General features: G+C 41.0%; 1 protein-coding gene across 4 annotated transcripts; it reads left to right on the forward strand.

Moving 5' to 3' along the window:
- The first annotated feature begins 7,875 nt into the window (after positions 1-7,875).
- Positions 7,876-15,632, forward strand: AKAP17A (A-kinase anchoring protein 17A). 4 transcript variants are annotated; one of them, XM_036389223.2, is made up of 5 exons: positions 7,876-8,212; positions 8,553-9,295; positions 11,332-11,480; positions 12,104-12,344; positions 13,728-15,632. In XM_036389223.2, exons 2-5 carry the CDS (start codon positions 8,621-8,623, stop codon positions 14,622-14,624), a joined length of 1,962 nt encoding a protein of 653 aa, XP_036245116.1. In that variant the 5' UTR covers positions 7,876-8,212; positions 8,553-8,620; the 3' UTR covers positions 14,625-15,632. The 4 variants fall into 4 exon arrangements, with proteins under 4 accessions (XP_036245116.1, XP_054370031.1, XP_036245107.1 ...); XM_054514056.1 differs by having other exon boundaries at positions 7,876-8,109; XM_054514055.1 differs by having other exon boundaries at positions 7,913-7,962; positions 8,081-9,295.
- Positions 15,633-18,519: the final 2,887 nt, after the last annotated feature.

Genomic DNA, 18,519 nt, shown 5'->3' on the forward strand with positions numbered 1-18,519 from the left:
TATTCTAAATTGTCAAGTAACTGTCCTGTGAGGAAAACAGTGGAGTGAAGACAGAAACCAAACTTTTTCACATTAACTCTTTCACAAGAAAAGCAGCTACCACAAACCCACTTCTGTATTAGCCTTTCTATTTGGAAAGAACCTTTTGCCTAGTTATAATTAATTTCTTTATGTGAAATCCTTGAGAAGCTCTGTATATTGTCCACCTGAGTATTCATAAGCTCTACATGCAGTGGCTATTAATTCAGTAATATCTTCATAAAGTCACATATGTCTTTCCAGGACAGTGAAAGCTTTCCACAGAAAAGTCAGTTCACTCCCCACATTAACCAGCTGACCATGGTGCATCACCACCAGTACAGGTCATCTCCCTGTCCTCCACTCTCCCTACAGCATCCACATCTCACCCATCGTCTCTTGTTCTCATCACCCCAATTTGACTTTCCCTCTCAGCAGTTTGTTGAATTCATATGCAGGCAGGAGGACAGGAACAGCCTCTTTCCCTGCAGCAAACTCATGAAGAACAAGCAGAACAAACTGACTAGCTCTCTGAGTTTTGGGTTTTGTTGTCACAGAGTCCTCATCCCTGCTCACTTCTCCTGTTGTGGGAACTTTGTCCATGTTTAACACTAGCAGGTCTTTGGAAAGAGACACTGAGGAAAATATTTCTTTATGAAGCCTAAGTAATTTCAGAAGGCAAAATCTGACTCATGCTCCTGTTAAATTACAAAAACAGTTCTAAAAACCTCAGCCTTTTCCTGAGATGGATTTATATATGTAAAGTACTTGGCATCATAAAACACAAGTGGAATTACACAACTGAGCAAGATCAAAATACATAGTTAGCTAAATAAATTACCTAGATCAATAGATATAACAACGAAACACTGTTTTCAGAAAAGAGCTATTGCCTTAGACAGGGATTCTTTCACAACTTTATTTAACCATGGTCAAGGCTGAATTCCATACAGACATTTTTAAGAAAATGTGGCTTGTTACGGTACAGCTTTACAAAATTACACAATCAATATAGAAAAATAAAACCACATCACTTACAATCCATGGGACTTTGAGTAAAATATTTTTTGGGGGTATAGGGATTTATCCTTCTGGAATTTGTTTCACTGAGAGATAAAGCAAAGGTAGACCAAAACCCAGATTTAGCCCTGTATAACTCAAAACAATTTTACAAAACAATACAGTTTTACAAAACAAATAGACTGGACGAAGTCTTATTTCTTCATATCCTCTCCCTGTGGCAGAATCAGTTCAATTTCTGACATTAAATGGTTATCTAACATTTTCTTAGATAGAATAATGGGGAGTATAAATTTTTCAGGCAATTTGTTCACCTTTAATTGAGAAAAAAGAAAAAAAAATCTTTCAGATGTGGCTCTTTATTCAGTCTGAAGCCTGGAACTCCTGCTTAACTCACCCTAAACAGAGATAATGGGCTCCTTCCTACCTAAGGCCCCTAAATATTCTTCTTCTCTAGTCTAGACAAACTCAATCTCTTCAAACTACAAATATTGAACAAATGCTACCACAAATCAAATACTCCTGTCAGTCAAACAAACTGTGGAAAGAGTTAATTTTGCTCTTAATGACTTTATATATTATAAATAAATAAATTATTGTCCTACCTGACTTCTTAATGTATATTGAATTTCTTCAGTCTCTTCTTACTGAATGCATTTCTGCTGTAGGATGCCAATACATGAATCTGTTATACTATTACGCTTACTTCTTATTTTCTTTTCTTTTAATCACTGACAAAGCTATTTTAGAATATTTGCTAAAATTTTCCGGTTCAAAAACCTTTTTTGTTACTCATGGAGCACTGTACAGCTGTTTCACTAACCTTGCATCACAAATGCTGGAGTCACCATCAGAGGCATTTTTCCAGAACTGACATATGGTTTGCAACACTGAAATTCCAATATATATGTATTGGAATATATATATATATATATGTATTTCCTTTCTTTAAAGAAAGGAAAACTGCAAAGAATTTCTTAAAATATAAAGTACTATCCAAGAAGAAGATGGAGATGTGTATGAAGGAAGCAATATGTTGTATCTATATTAGCAGCCTGATCTGTCCCTGTTACTCACCCATAAGGTTAATTTTCCATAGTGGAAAAAACAGGTAACCTGTTTCAACAGTGCTACTTAAAGCTGGCCACATGAGGAGTCCTAATCTGTACCAAGGCTCATGCTTTGCAGCTGATCAGACAAATGTCCAGTGCAGGATGATTCCAGTATGACACAGATGTCCAAACTTCTTTGATCATGAAACTCAAGTAAAAAAAAAAAAAAAATTAAGCACAGCCTCTCAATCTATGCATGTTTATTTATAAACAAGTTATACAGATGTACTACTGTAGTAACATATTATGTTATGTACATTATAAAACCTACAAGAAATAGGAATTAAAAAGGATGAGACAAAGATGAAAGAATCACTCTTTTAAAAACTCCTATTTTTATTTCATTTGCTAATGGTACAAAACCATATTTTTCCTGAATTCCCCTGTACTGTCTTTCACACTCCTTGGGGTACAGACACCCTGTTTTGGAGACAGCTAACAAAGACATCACATTAGGTAATGCCAGCAATGTTTACAGGCTCCTTAGACCTCTGTTGTTCCTGTCAAATCCATTTCTATGCTAAAGTTTCTTCCTAATGTTAAGGTGTTTGCATTTGTTTTCCTAATTTATTAAACCAGAGAACTTCTCTGCACTGGTACTAGTGGCCCATGCTAAGCAGATCAGGTAAGAATCCTTCCTGACTGGTGCAAATGTCTGAGACTGGGAAAAGGCTGTCCTCTTTGAGGTCTAGATGGGATGTTGAAAGAAATTATAACCTCAGCTATTTCATTCATATTCAGCAGATTGATCTTTAAGGTCTCTTCCAACCTAGTCATTTGGAGTCATCCTTTAACATGAGCTCCTCTAAGGAAACATATTAAGCAGTAGAAGATAGAAGCAAAGTAAGTTGGAGTAGTAACATACACAGCAGCTTCCATAAAATTAGTAAAAATGAAAAAAAAATCTGTATGTCCAGCATGGCTTTGTTCACACAAACAAGAAATACAAAAACCTGAAAGCATCAGTGGTGAAAAGATTCAGAAGTGAGAAGTAAGATGGGGCTTTCCAAGAAGAAGGAGTCCGAAAGCCTTGATGATTAAAAACAGTACATATTCAGAGTTCTTAATATAGAGTCAAAGGCTCTATGTTAGTTTTATCTATATTACTCTTGACATAAATTAGAAGTATCTGGTAAAAATAGTGATGCTAATAATAATTTCCCATAATTATGCAGTTCTGAATTAGTAATACTTAGTAATGTTTTCTTGCAGATACGTCCCTCTCTCTTTCTCTGGGTAGAGTCTATGCTTCAGCACGCATGCCTTGCACTCCTCATCCCTCTTGAGGCTTAGTCACTCAATTCAAGTTACATTCCATTTTTCCTGTATTAGGCTGTTCTCCTGTTAGTGATCTTCAAGGTGAAACTTCAGTTCTGAATATTAATATTTTTCTTCTTTCTTGTCCATTATCTACATAAGCTAAATGTTATGGTATAGTTATCTATGCATTCTTTGTGTTTTGCCTGTATTTCATTACTCTTTAATGGGACACTGGAACAGGCTCAGACATTGCTGCTAAAATATGGAATTGATGCCAGTCATTTATACTTATGCCAGATCTACCAAATATCTCTGGTCTTTTTGGATTAGTGAGACTTTTAGTAGGCAGGGCAGACTGAACCTACAGAGGGGATCTTGTCTGCTTAAAAGGTCTTGTCTTCTTCAGAACTGTAATTCTTCAATTTTAATAATACAGTTTTATGGCTTTAAAAAACTCAAACTTTTTATGGTGTCAACAGTTGCATTTGAAATTACTCTTCTGGAAGCTGTCAAAAGAAATATCCTGCTGAGGAAGGTTAGTGTTATTAACTTGATGTTCTTTTTGCTTCAGAAAGGTCAACAGCTCTTGCCTTTCACTCCATAAGTTACTAAGAAAATGTTTGGATTTAAAAAGTGTACATAAAAGCATGAGATGCTGTCATGATTGGTGTCAATTTGTAACATGCAATACTATGGAGGAAATACTTAATTTTCAAGCATTAATTTGAATCCAATTAAAATATTTTCTCCTAAACAGACATTGGAAAAAACATAGGAAAAAATTTTAAGTCTTTTACATTTTCATTTATTTTAAGTGACAGTTCTTGAAATCTGTCATTATGTGAAAACATTTCATGGATGTATGTATAAAAACTGAAATAACCAGCAATGCATCTGACAACACAGCACTAAAACTTCTTAAAAAACACATTGTGCTAACAAGTATAGTACAATGTGTCTTGGCAATTAAATCTAATTTTTATGTTTTATAGGCTACAGCACACTATAGTTTGACCAGACAGTTCATAAACCAATACCACAACAGATGCCAATACTGCCTCAGTGAAGGCAAAAAGCAGAAATGTTGCCATTTCTGTTTAGTGTGAGATAGATGGCAGTGGGCACAGGCACAGAGATCAATTAGTAGAAAATTATCTGCTTTGCATCCTACACAGTGCTTCAAGGCTGATTCTCTGCCATAAGGCTGTGTTAGAGAGAGTGAAACTGGATATTTATATTGTCATCTTCTATTGCTTTAAGCGGAATGCAATAGTTAGACTTGTAGAGAACCAGGCCCGGGAAGTGATTATTAATTCTAGTTAATTGAAGCTGCCCTACTAATCAGCATATGTATTACATCTAATGTTATGTATTATTTCCAAGGCAGATGATCTGTCACACCCACAAACTTCAGTGACACACAGAACAATCCAAACAAGAAAGAGCAGAGCTAATGAAAGGAAATGAAATTATTTGTGGAGCTGTTTCTTACCATGGGAAAAAACCCAATATATTTCAGGTTCATTCCTCCATTCCTACCCACTTCAGGGATTAATTTTGCTTTGTGGGGAGAGGCTATTTAGAGCCTAAAACCAACATTGTAATGTCTGTTCAACAGTTATGCAATCTTTTCATCTGAGAGATTCTTCTGTGCTCCTGCTTCCCCTTCCAATTTCCATTCATAAACTGTTCAACTGCACAGTGAATCATTCAGTTTTCTCTCTGTGGGAGAGAATAAAGAGATATCCCCTGATCAGTGACAACAGAAAACCAAAATAATATCCAAAGGAACTACTGCATGCAACATACCCTGTTTCTGAAAGATATGTACCAGGAGCATTTCTGGAGTGGTAGCAAAGATTTAGATGAATCATTCTCCAAGAGATACAGCTAAGTTTTATACTTAGAAAAGGTCTTCTTCTTTGGTGTGTTTCAGAAAGGAAGGAAGATGGAAGGAAAGGAAATGGAAATATACTGGGGGTGTTGTTTTATTTTATGTAAATATCCAGGTAACATCTTGCATGCATTTCTGCAAATGACCACTAAGGTCAAGAAAACCGTGCCTTTCAGGAAAAGCAGAAGTACCCAGATAGGACCATGTGTAGCTGGGAGGATTATATCCTCTTCCAAGAAAGGAAGAATGATCTGTATTCTGGCATGAACACAAAACCTAGTATCTGCTGTTTATAGCCTATTTTAATTGTGTTTATGAATAGATCTCTTATATGTAAGTAACAAGCACTCCCTCTAGTGAACTTCTGTAGGATTTGGTGTTTTAACTAGGGAAGGTACAGAATAGAGTGAATAGGCAGAAGTGACATCTCCCATAAGACTCTTTGTTGAAGTCCGAAAAGAGGTAAAAGCTTTCAGACATGATAGACAGTTTGTAAGGTCAACAGCACAATGTATTTGACAGAGTTGGGGAAAATCAATGTCTTACAGTAAAAAACAAATTTACATGCACAGTTGCATTCAGACACTGTCCCTTATAGATGTTCCTGGTTCATCCTTCTGCCTCGTTGGTGTCATATCCTTTACTGACCTTCACTTTAGACTCTGAAAGCCAAAGAGAGACATTTCATTTACTCAATTAAGTATCTCACTGAAAAAATAAAAATGAGAATAACACATCTGCCCAACATAACAGACTGCATTTCAGCAGAGACACTTTACCCTTTTTATACTGTAGTACTGATGCTTGATTACATCCTTTAAAAGGTGTGTACATTATCAATACTTCCTCTTGCCCATTTAAATATAACGTTTGTAATAGTTCTTTTGAGTATATCAGAAAAATAGACTGTGATAGCTTTTAAAGTTGTGGCTGATGTCCTGTCATGGGTAACCTCAATGCTGGTATTTTGTAACTTTTCAGAGCATTGTTCTAGTCTTTGAGTTTAAAATACAGAATATTGATTTCTGGCACAGTCTCGAGCAGTGGGGCTATCATTATGCACAGGATTCAAAATCATTGCCATATGCAGTGTCTCCCTGTGCTGTTGCTGAAACTCCCTGGAACATTTCTGGCTCAGCTTTGTGTGCTCCCAAGGGCAGGTTTGTAGGAGAAGGTGTGACACACATTGCAGGGGCTCTCAGACTACAAAGCACACACTGTTTCAAATGTTGTTGGTAGTTCTTTATTCTGTGTTTATACTGCTACTTAACCATAACAGGAACAGAGTAGGGCCAGCAGTTACCAACACCTGAGGTGCGAAGTAGCACCTCTGCAAAACAGCTGCTGTCTTGCTGCAGCTGCTGGATTGAGGGTGACCCCCTGCACTGGGGTCAGTGGTGCTTCAAAGGCACTATTTACACCCAGCCTGCTGCTGAAGGTTTCTGCAGTCACAGTTTCTCAAATGGTGGAATTCTGTCCAAGGCTGGACCTGGAGCCTGTTTTAAAATGGTGGAGCAGGGGCAGGTGAGCACAGTCAGCCCTGCTCTGCCTTTCAGGGTCAGGGTGGCCTTGGCTGTGCCCTCGTGTCCTGGGCTGACAGAGGGAACACATGTCCTATTAAGTGTGTGTCCCATGGAGCACAAGTCCTGTGAGGAGCGGCTGAGGGAACTGGGGTTGTTATGCCTGGAGAAAAGGAGGCTCAGGGGGGACTTTATCACTCCCTGGAACCATGTGAATGGAGGCTGCAGCCAGGGGGGGTTGGCCTCTTCTTCCAGGCCACCAGCGACAGGACAAGAGGAAATGGCCTAAAGCTGCACCAGGAAACGTTTAGGTTGGATATTAGAAGAATTTCTTCACATAAATGATGATTAGATATTGGGATGGGCTGCCCAGGGAGGTGGTGCAGTCACCGTCCCTGGAGGTGTTTAAGGAAAGGCTCGGGGGTGCTCAGTGCCATGGTCTATGGACACGGTGGTGTTCAGTCAGAGGTTGGACTCCATGACTCAGAGGTGCTTTTCCCACCGAACGGATTCTGTGCAAGGGGAATCACCGCCATGCAGCGAGCCCCAGCTGTCCGCAGACGCCGGGTGTGCGCTTAGCACAGCACAGCACAGCACAGCTCAGTACAGCTCAGCTCAGCTCAGCTCAGTACAGCTCAGTACAGCTCAGTACAGATCAGTACAGCTCAGTACAGCTCAGTACAGCACAGCGCACGGAGGGTCCCTGCGCAGGCCGGGAACGCGGGCCGTGCTTCCCCGGGGAGCGCAATCCCCGTGTCCCTGGGCCGCGCGTCCCGCCCGCCCGCCGCCAGGGCCCGCCCCGCCGCCAGGAGGCGCCGTCCCACCGCAGCGAGGCGCTCCCGCAGGCCGCGGCCTCGCGCCACGCGGAAGCGGAAGCGGCGGCGGCGCACGCGGGGTGGTGCGTCCCGGCGGCCGCGGGTGAGGCGGGCGGGGGGTCCCGTCCGGGCAGCGGGAGCGAGGGACGGGCGGCCGGGCTCCGCCTGCCGGGGGAACGCGCAGGAGCCGGCGGTGGGGGGTGCGGGTGGACCCTGGCGTCGGCGAGGGGCGCTTTTCCCGTTGCCGTCTTCCTGGGCTGTCCCCCCGCCGCCCGGGCTCCGCCCGCCGGGGGCAGCTGCCGGCGGTGGCCGCTGGCCCCGGTGTGAGTCGCGGTGTTGTTATCCAGCCTTGTCACGCGGAGCCTGCTCGGCGCTGCCGGCAGGGAGAGGCGGCGGGGCTTCGGGCTTTTAAATAAAAGGGACGCTTTTCTCTCGTTGCAGACACTTTCCAGGTCTTCCTTCCGGAGAACGTGAGATCCGCCTCGGCGCCAGCCTGCTGGGGTTCACTGGTTGTTAAGTAGATTTGGGAGCGGTGTGACATCGCGCCGCCAGTCCCTTCCCTCCTGAGAAAGGGTAGCTGCTTTCTGAGCAATCACATACCAACCTCATGTATTCCTAAGACTGTCATCAGCTTCTAGTTTTCTATTCAGAGGCCTTACAGAGATTTAATTACTTATAGGCTCTAGTGGTTGTAAAGTAATTTAAGATGTTTGTACCACTCGGTTGTAATTATCTAATTCACTCTTGTGTTAAGAGACATCGTTTTAACTTGGGAATGGTTAAATCGCCAAAGAATTAAATTATTTATGGATAAGGGCTATTTTATTTGACTACTGTTGGCCTGCAACTTAAACTTGCATCTTTTATTTTTTTATCCTATGCTTTTTCTTTGTTATGGCTGCTGCAACAATAGTTCATGATACATCAGAAGCTGTAGAGCTCTGTGCTCCCTGTGGGTTATACCTTAAACCCATTACAAAAATGACCATCAGTGTGGCACTTCCTCAGCTGAAGCAACCGGGAAAATCCATTTCGAACTGGGAAGTTATGGAAAGATTGAAGGGGATGGTGCAAACTCATCAGTTTTCCACTCTGCGGATTTCTAAAAGCACAATGGATTTCATTAGGTTTGAAGGAGAGGTCGAGAACAAAAGTTTGGTTAAATCTTTTCTGGCGTGCCTTGATGGCAAAACAATAAAGCTGAGCGGCTTCTCTGACATTTTGAAAGTGCGTGCTGCAGAGTACAAGATTGACTTTCCTACCAGACATGACTGGGACTCATTTTTCCGAGATGCAAAAGATATGAACGAAACCTTGCCTGGGGAAAGGCCAGACACCATTCACCTGGAGGGTTTGCCTTGTAAGTGGTTTGCAGCAAAGGAGACTGGCTCGGAAAAGCCAAGTGAAGAAGTCCTTATAAAAGTTTTCCAGAAATTTGGAGAAATCCGTAATGTGGACATACCCATGCTGGACCCTTACAGGGAAGAGATGACTGGCAGGAATTTTCACACTTTCAGCTTTGGAGGCCATTTAAACTTTGAGGCCTATGTCCAGTACCGGGAGTATGCGGGATTCATCGAGGCCATGAATGCCCTGCGAGGGATGAAGCTGATGTACAAGGGCGATGATGGCAAAGCTGTGGCTTGCAATATAAAGGTGAGAGTCTGCAGCCTTTTGGGTGGGAGCCCACATGAAGGACTGAGTACAGCTAAGTGTTATTTCCTTAGTGCTTGAAACCTTTACACCACAGTGATGGCAACAGGTGACATTGACAGCGTTAATGTAGCTTCATGGGACAGACATAATACAGTTTTCAAAATAAAATGTTGGTAGAAAAATGTGCTGTTAGATTATGTAACTAAAGTAAGTGGGGTTTTGCTTTTTTTCTTAACGAGATGGTTCTAGAAGTGAGAACTGCTGATGGAAGGATCAAGTTTATGAACACAATTTTCTAAATTGCTTTAGAAAAGAATATGTATTTGTAAATTGCGATTTCACTTAAAATTCCAGTTCAGAACAAGTTCAGACAAATTTCACCAGAAGATTGACTGTAAAGTGCATTCTTTCATGTGTTCAGTGCAGAGAGACTTTTTGGGGGAGAATTTCACAGTCTCTGTATTTGGTCCCTGCATTGATAGCTGGGTCTACCAGTCGAAGGTCAGAACTAAAAGGCTTAGTAGCACGTGGCCTGTCTGGTCTGGGAAATACACAGTTAATCGGCAGTGTACCTGATATACAGGAAGGCCCCACAAAAATTTAAATTATAATTTTCATTTGTAGCATAGCTTCCTGCGAATTTCCTATGCTTATTTCATAATATTTACATACAGAGTTTTCCAGAGGTAATCTTCTCTAACTGCATTGTCTTAGAAATTACAGCTGTGACAGGCGGGAGCAAGGCAGTCTGTTAAGATGTAGTGTCTCTGAAAGCACGGCCTCAAGAAAACTTACTCTGTTTGGGGGTAGTCTGTGCATTTACATATGAGTTGAGTGAGTTGTTTGGAGATGTATTTGGTATGCTCAGTAGTCATTCATTAAACCAGGGAGTGTATTTCAGAAGAAAAAACCTTGAGTATTCGTTTGTGCAATGTGGAACATGCAGGTATTTATTCAAATTGTAGTTTAGTCAGTGTAAGTAAAATACTGCAATCTTTTATCTTATTATCAAAGCTTGTCAGTTGTGGGATAGAAACTGTGCCTTGACCTCGTGAAACTCAACCTGTCATTTACATGCAGGGGAGGATCAGGGTTCCCAAATTTAGTATGGCTGTGCAAGAAGAGTCGTGCCTTCCTGGCAGCTGCCCTGTCAGGATGGCAGCTCTCTGTCATACAAGGTCACCACACCTTGTCTGTTTGTACCTCTTTGTCCTCTCAGTCTGTTAGTGAAACATCATTTTGCATAAAGCCTGAGTAGATTAAACTGCAGAGGCTGTGCTCCTTGTTCTCTGCCCCACGGTTCAATGACCATGGGTCTGTGGAAATGTGTTATAGGTCCCTGCCTGCCTGCACTCAGAATTGGAGATTAGGATGCCAGGGCTGTCATGTCTGGTGGTGTCCTGTTCCAGCACACAGCTGGGCATGACCAAGGTGTGTTCATATATCCTGGAAGCTGAGTGCCTCTGAAGTCTCATTTTTCAGATGTGTGTGTCTTTCTTTTCTTTCTGTTCCCACGACTTGGGATCTTCTGCCCATTGTACCTCAATTTGAGAATCATGGTTTTAGAAGTGGTGCAGAGGCTTGAACCAGGTGCTGAATGCTGCAGAACTGTGTCTTCTGCTGAAGTTAAGGATCACAGATTTAGACAGAAAAGAAGGCTTTATTTAAACCTCTTTCTACATAGTGCTGTACAGTCCCTAACAGCTTGCATTAATTAAGAGTTCTGTATGTGCCCGTTCCGACACATTGAAATCTTGGGACAGACAGAGCCTCAGCCACGCTGGGGTTTATTTTTGGTTGTGAGACATAGAAGTAGTATCTGATTTTGCTACATGTGTGCACACATTTAGTACCCAATTACCTGATTAGAATAGGTGGTGCTTTCTCTGGGCACATAGAGAAGTTTTCTTTGTTTTGAAGAACGTTTTACACATCTGATTGTACTTATACCAAGGTCTAAGTTAAAATTGTCAGGTTGTAATTTTGCTTTTTTTTTTCTGTTTTCTTAAAACTGTTTTCAATTGTATCATGTACAGGTTTCTTTTGACTCAACAAAACACCTCAGTGATGCATCGATTAAGAAGCGTCAACTTGAAAGGCAAAAGCTTCAAGAGCTTGAAAAGCAGAGAGAAGAACAAAAACGTAAAGAGAAAGAAGCTGAGGAAAAACAGAAAGAAGAAGAAAGGTATTTACCGCTTATTGTTTGGTTATAGTTTTAACAATCAGGTGTGAGAAAACTGCTCCTTCATATCATCATCAGAAGATAGAAAATAAAAAAACACAAGTTGTCTCTAGCTAAAATGAAGCACTTAAAGCTGAGTATGGTTTAGTTTACCACTTATGCTTATGTTCAGTTCAAAATATTAAATCTGCAAAATACTCAATTTCCTAAAGTCTTGTCTTTAGTCACCTAGTTTCAGAGACCCTTGGCCTTTAGCAGAAGCTGCCTAATCACAGAAATAAAACCCAGCACCACTGCACACATTCATTGGCTTGGTATTCTTCTTGCAGCTGTGATAATTCTCTGCCCAGCTGCCTCATGCATTTTTATTATCTCTGGTCAAAGTTTAAAAAACAATTCTTTGCTGGAGCAATTTTTTTTCTTTGAATTCCAACTTATTAAAAATAGATAGAATTTGACTGTTTGCTGTCACAAGTAAGGGTTAAAATGTTCAGTTTTCTATTTTGTTCTTCATCAACATGACTTATTTAGAAACAAATTTACTTGAAGCGTAAAATGTGTTGAACATACAGTAGGAGTTTGAAATTGTGCTTTGCCTAGGTAAGGCAAAAATACTTCTCTTTTAGGAAGCAGAGAGAGCTTGAAGAATATGAGAGAGAGAGAAAAAGAGAAGAGAAGTTGCGCAAGAGAGAACAGAAACAGAAAGATCGTGAAGTTCGACGGAACAAAAAGCAACTTGAAAAGCTTCAAGCTGAAGAACAGAGAAAACTTCAAGAGAAGATAAAGCTAGAAGAAAGGAAGCTCCTGTTAGCTCAGAGAAACCTTCAGTCCATTAGACTAATTGCAGAACTGCTAAGCAGAGCAAAGGTAATTTAAATACTTATTTCAGAAGCTAATGAAGAATCCAACAGAACAAAGCCCTTAGCTGGCTTGAGAGGAGGTGGGGAGCACTGTTCATTAAACACAAGGTACACTACCTCTGCAGCTGCTATTTCTTAGACCAAAATTTCAGAAAAGCACAATGGAACAGTATTTCTCTATTGGTAAGATATGCACTTGTAGGTAAATGGAAAGTGAGCTTGAACCTATAGTCCCTGAATAGCATTTTTTATCTGTAAATTAATTGTTAGGTTTTCTTAAGTCCAGTAGAAGAATGTGTGAGCATGATGAAGTGAGCTAACCACAGAGGGTAAGATGCAAGACTCCTTTTCTAATTCTGGTTTAGATACTGTTTCCCATCTGCCTCCTAGCAATTCTGTTCACTGTTTGCAGTTTCAGAGATTTAACTTTCATTAGTCAGTGTTTGAAATGCACAGAATGTTTCTTCTGTAGGACAAGTACTGTCAGCAAAGGTTTCAGATGTTAGATCCTGTCTCTCTAACAGTATTGTTCTTTTTTTCACTGAAACACTGAAGCTTAAGACTTAGATAAAGCTGTATTAGGGTGTACTGAATGTGAAATCTTTTCTGTAGAAACGAAGAGCTGTGTGGAAAAGCACAGTTTTTTCTTGATATCAGTGCACTTCAGGAGTGTTTTTGAACTCACAGATCAGTTACATACTGGAAGAAGGGAGAAATGCCTTTTGCAGGCCTTTTAACTTTGTAGCTGTGGAATAGAAGGGTTATCTGATGAAGCAGAGAGTGTGTTTCTTTCATTTAGAGAATTCTGAGGTTTATACTAAGCCCTTGACAAGGTCAGAATAGAAAAAGGTTTGAATCTTTTCCAGTATCATGAGTTTTTAAAGTGGTTGACAACATGGCAATCAGTTTCTACATAATAATTGTCCATTTAATTAATTGCTGGTTTTGCGGACTTATTGTAGAGTCATCTATGAGCCACAGATGGCAGTCATCTAAAAGAAGTAATTTTCAATAAAATTTAAAATATTTTCAATTTGACTGAATTTTGAAATTTTAAATTTTACTGAAACCTTCAAGTTTTGACCCTGATAAATGTACTCCAATAGTGCATTTTGTTATATTGAGGAGCCACGAAGACAAAACTTCTCTTCAAGAACTGTGGACAAATAATGTTTCAACTTACATCAGTTCTGGATTAGTGGGTTTTGTTGGTTGATTGGTTTTGATTTTTTTTCCCCCTTTAAAAAGGAAACGCCATTTTATTTTGGGATGGTAAAGTTCTGTTGGTTAGATTTTATTTTCTTGCCACATTGATGCCTTTGTGTTATGTTGTAACTTGGAAACAGGAGGAGGTATTTTTTGTTTACTCTTCCCTTTGACTGTCTTTCAGGCAGTAAAGCTTTTGGAGCAAGAACAGAATGAAAATAAGATTTGTCTTCAACAGCTAGAGGAGAGACGGAGGCTCCAGGAGGCTGAACTTAAACGTGTGGAAGAGGAAAAAGAGAGAGCACTGGGGTTGCAGAGAAAAGAAAAGGAACTGAGGGAGAAGCTACTGAACAATCTTCTGAGCAAGAAAATGGATGCAGTTAATCAAAACAAAGAAGAAACCGAAGCATCTCAGGCTGACGTGCTGAAAAGCCCTAGTGCTGTTCCCCACACTGTGTCATCCAGCTGCATCACTTCTACCTCAGGACAGGCTGTTACAGCCAAACTGGCTCCTGGCTCTCAAATAGAAGCAGCATCCCCTGAAAGCGTAAACACTCAATGCAAGTACTTAAATGGCAACATTCATGACAAAGTTCGTGTCAAAGAAGGTCAGAATCTTCATACTACAAACTCTGAGAGGTGTTCTGACAAAAAGGGTTCAGGGGTACTTTCATGTGTTCCCGCTGATAACCAGGACCAGAAAAGCCTCTCTAGCTATGACCAGAGCACTTGCAAGAAGGACTTGCCCTGTGAGCAGGACAAACGTGGAACAGAGCCAAGGAGAAGAAAGAGCCATTCATGTAGCAGCATAAACAGTGATGAGAGCAAGGGTAGACGGGAGAGCAGCAGACACAGAAGAGATGTGAGCTCCCGGGATGAGAAGCATAGGAAGGACAGGAGGTATTACAGACACTCCAGCAGAAGTTACAGCCCTCGCCGGAGCCGCAGCCCTCGGCGAAGGAGCGCGAGCCCCAGACGCTCCCGCTACAGAAGAACGCGCAGTAGGGAGCGCAGGCGGGACAGGAGGGAAAGGAGTCGGAGTCGCAGAAGCGTCAGCAGGAGACGAAGGCACCGGAGGTGATCACTCTGTAAGCAAAGGAGTACTTTGAGTGGGTAGTGGAGCCTTGGCTCCTTTGAAAGGCTCTGGTAGGACAAAAGGGCCACAGATTTGGACACCAGACCTCATCGGTGTGACTGCTATAGAAAACACAATTGTTTCAACCAATTCTAAGCTTGCATCTAGTCCTTGAAATCAAAAAAAGAGATGCCTGATTTTTTGACTTTCCTTCCTTTGTTGTCTCTTTCTAGGTTTCTGCCACAATGTAGGTATAATCATTTGTGCTTGTGCTGAAGTTCCTAAAGTGCTAAAAGCCAACCTGTTTTCTTCAGTTTCAGTTTTCTAAACCTTAATTTTAGTGTATTTAGTTTTTATCACCTAATTTGGCTTAAGAAATACATGGGTGCCAGCTATAGGAACTTCAGAGGTGACAAGCTATTACATACAGATTTGATTTAAAGTGTTTCCTGGTGCGTTCAATGAAATCATGTTTAACAAAGTAGAGTTTTTATTGATTGACATGGATAGCAGGACTTTCATATTTTTTCTTAAAACTGACGATAACGTTATGCAGGATACCTTTTAAACTGCTTTGATTCCTTCATATGTCTGTATGATGCCAAGCTTTGTGGCCCACATTATTCTGGTGTGTAATGCCTTTGTATAATACTTTCCGTGTAAGAGAGGCACACCTGGTGTAGGAAGTAACAAGCAGTGGTAAAATGGTTGAAAGTTGTTCTGGTATTTTGTTGATATATTTGGCTTTGTAATTTCAGGTGGCATAGGGCTACTTGAAACATTTTTTCAGGTACATAAAGAGCTAAACATTGTCTTGAAAAAGGGGCCTTCTTGCTAAATTATTTTTACTTGTGTTGTTGAAAAGTAAGGCTGCAGTGTCTCTTGTTAAATCTGTTCAAGAATACTTTTGCTTTTAAAATGCAGCTCAGGAATATTAAAAGCTATAATGTTACAGTGAAAGAGTTTATTTTGCATTTTTATGGTAAAATTAAAAAGAAAACTGTTTCCAGTGAACTGAAGTTGCTGTTTTCATGTGTCAGTATATTAAAATCTGCAGAAGTGTTGTGTTAATAACCTGTTTGTTGAAAGCATCACTCAGCACATCTGAATGAAGTTAAGCTTCTCTTCTTGATGGTCCTTTTATGTTACAGCTATGTCAATTCTTAATTCAGCAGGATGTGTGCTCTTTAACTACAGCCTTCAGATGCCATTATCCTCACCCTGATGCATGAAATCAAAGTGTATCCATTTCCTGGAGTGTCTGAGAAGCACCTTAGTGCTCAGCTCAGCTGGATCCTTGGCTGACTGAGTGTCTGCTTTACTTTCAGAATCCATGTGGGTTTGTTTCTTACTAGACCATGCTGCTGAAATCTTTGTAGGTGCTAGCTGCGGACAGAAAAAGGCAAGACATTGACAACAATAAATTGTGAGGAGCTGTTGTGTCCCTCGAAGGCAGAGAGGCATAGACACATCAGAGGGCGCGGCAATCACCAGCCACATGAAAGGCAAATGCTAGATTCCACACCTGGAATGGGGCAGCTCTGGATGTACACACACACTGGGGAACAAGACAATGGAGAGCAGCCCTGCAGAAAGGGACCTGGGGGTTGTGATGGATGGCAGATTGAACATAGGTTTCAGTGTAGCCAGGTGGGCCAGCTGTGTCCTGGGGCACATCATTTACTGTGTTGCCATCTGGTCAAGGGAAGGGATTGTTTCTTCTGTGTCATTCCAAAATCTTCCCTTGCCAAGTCTAGAGCTCACCCAGCTTCTTGCCTTGTGTCAGGCAGCCATGTCTGTCAATTTAAGCTTAGTTTAAAATCAGCCGGCTTTGTTGCTGAGGAAAGCTCAGGTTCACTCTTAACTGGTAGGTTATTTCCTTCACTAGTGGAAAAATGTCCACATTTAGCATGATTGGTGTGGTATAAATACAGGGTGTAAATCCTGTTAAACCATGGATTGGGCAACTTCATGCTACAGCCCTGTGTTTATGCCTGCTGGAAAGTCTAGGCATCAGGGAAAGAGACCTCTGAGCCCTATTTCATGTACTGTGTCCCAAGAAATGCCCAGTGTTTATTCCAGTGTTCTGCTGTCATTCTTGATCATTCTTAACTCACGTGATGAAGCGGGAGGAGAGTTTTCTTGGTTGTGAGAATGGACCTCAATTGTTGCATGTGGCTTCAGGAGAGATTTCACATCTGACACCACAATGTCTCCTTTATGTCCTTGCCAGAAGGACAGGACCGAGTGGGAACCCTATTTGCTTTTGAGGCTGCGTAGAGTTTTAAAGTGTACTGATCATCTTGTGATACAAGGGAGCATGTGACCTCTTCCTGTTGGAGGTGTGAACTAATCACAGACTGCTTTCAGCAACGTCTGAGCTGAAGGGGGTAGGAAGTTTGTGTGCCAAAGCTGTTGAGCTCCCTTTTCTGGGAAGGAGCTGGTGCATGTGTTCTCTCATGTGTTGCTGCCTTGTCACAGCTGTTGGCAGTGGCAGCCAGGAATGGTTTTTCTGCAGCCCTTGTGAAACAAAGAAACAAAGAAGAACAGGAGTCTCAAAGGGGTAAGAAATCTAAGATCTTGTTGCTATGAACAGTGTTGCTGCATAGTCCTGTTTTATCCTTAAGGAATGTCTCCTCTCGTATCTGTCTGAGGACTGATGAGCCTCTGCCCGTACCAGCCTTTTGACCTGTTATCTCCTGGCCTCAGCCTGCACTAGGTGGCTTGGGAAGCAGCTTAGTCAAACAACAGCTTTGCTACAACAGCAAGGCCAAAGCCCTTCAATATGATTATTGTGATATTTTCAACTGATTACTACCTGCTGTGGTAAAGGCATTTTGATAATGTGTGAGTCAGATTGCCAGCAGTAATTTATATTAGTAAAAATTATTACCAAAGCTGTAACCATATCCAAATGCTGTTTCTAATTGGCTCTACCTTTGCAGAGTAATCTATTCAGTGTCCTAAAATAAAGACATAGGCATAATTAGGTATGTGTATAAAAATATTTTATGTTACCTGGAAGCATCATCTTTAAAGCTGACAGAGAAAAGGCGAATTTTTGCAGTTGCTTCCAAAATTGTGAACACAAGATTGTATCCGTACCACAAGGCTATAAAGACAAACTAGTGAGAGTCAACTGGTGATCAGGACTACCTGGATTTGGCACCAATGTCAGCTTTAGGGCAGTTCTTGTATAGGATCTTATAAAAGACTATTGTGGCTGCTCATGTTTGATAGCAGAGCTAGAGATGTTGTTACATTCTATATAAGACAGCAATTAAACCAACTAGTTTGGCAAATATCTTAATTTACAAATGTGTGGGCAAAATTGGCCACTGATGTCTTGTATTACAATACAGATCAAATTTGTGTTTATTATGCATTGCCAGTGTCTTGCTCTGGTATCCTGCTTCTGAGGTTTGGTTATTCTGAATACAATACACATTTCAGTAAGCTTACTTTACATTCGGTTGATCTGGCCTTTCCCAAGCCTAATCAGCATATTATTTGCAGAAAGTATCTTCTGCTGCTTTTGCAGTAAATTTGCAGTTGTCTCTAGTGTTTGTATAAAGCAGCAATCTAGTTGCCGTTGATTCTTCAGATCTGAATGAATGCACAGAGTGAATCAAGTGTCCTATATTAATCTAATACTGGGCTCTTGAGGCTTGTTTGAAGGGATGTGCACCACCATCCTTTCTTCTTCAGTGGCAGCACAGAAAATCAATTTGGTCTGGTACCCCCTCACATGCTGCAACTCCTGAATCTCCTGCTGCCTGACAAAAAAAAAAAAAATTCATAGGTTAGCTCAGGCTAATGCTTTGCCATAGCATATATTATAAAATTTTTGAAGGGCTAAGGCTAATTGGAATTGCTCTCTAATTGATAACTAATCTAACTG

This window comes from Molothrus ater, chromosome 2, assembly GCF_012460135.2.
Source record: "Molothrus ater isolate BHLD 08-10-18 breed brown headed cowbird chromosome 2, BPBGC_Mater_1.1, whole genome shotgun sequence".
NCBI classification, from domain to species: domain Eukaryota; kingdom Metazoa; phylum Chordata; class Aves; order Passeriformes; family Icteridae; genus Molothrus; species Molothrus ater.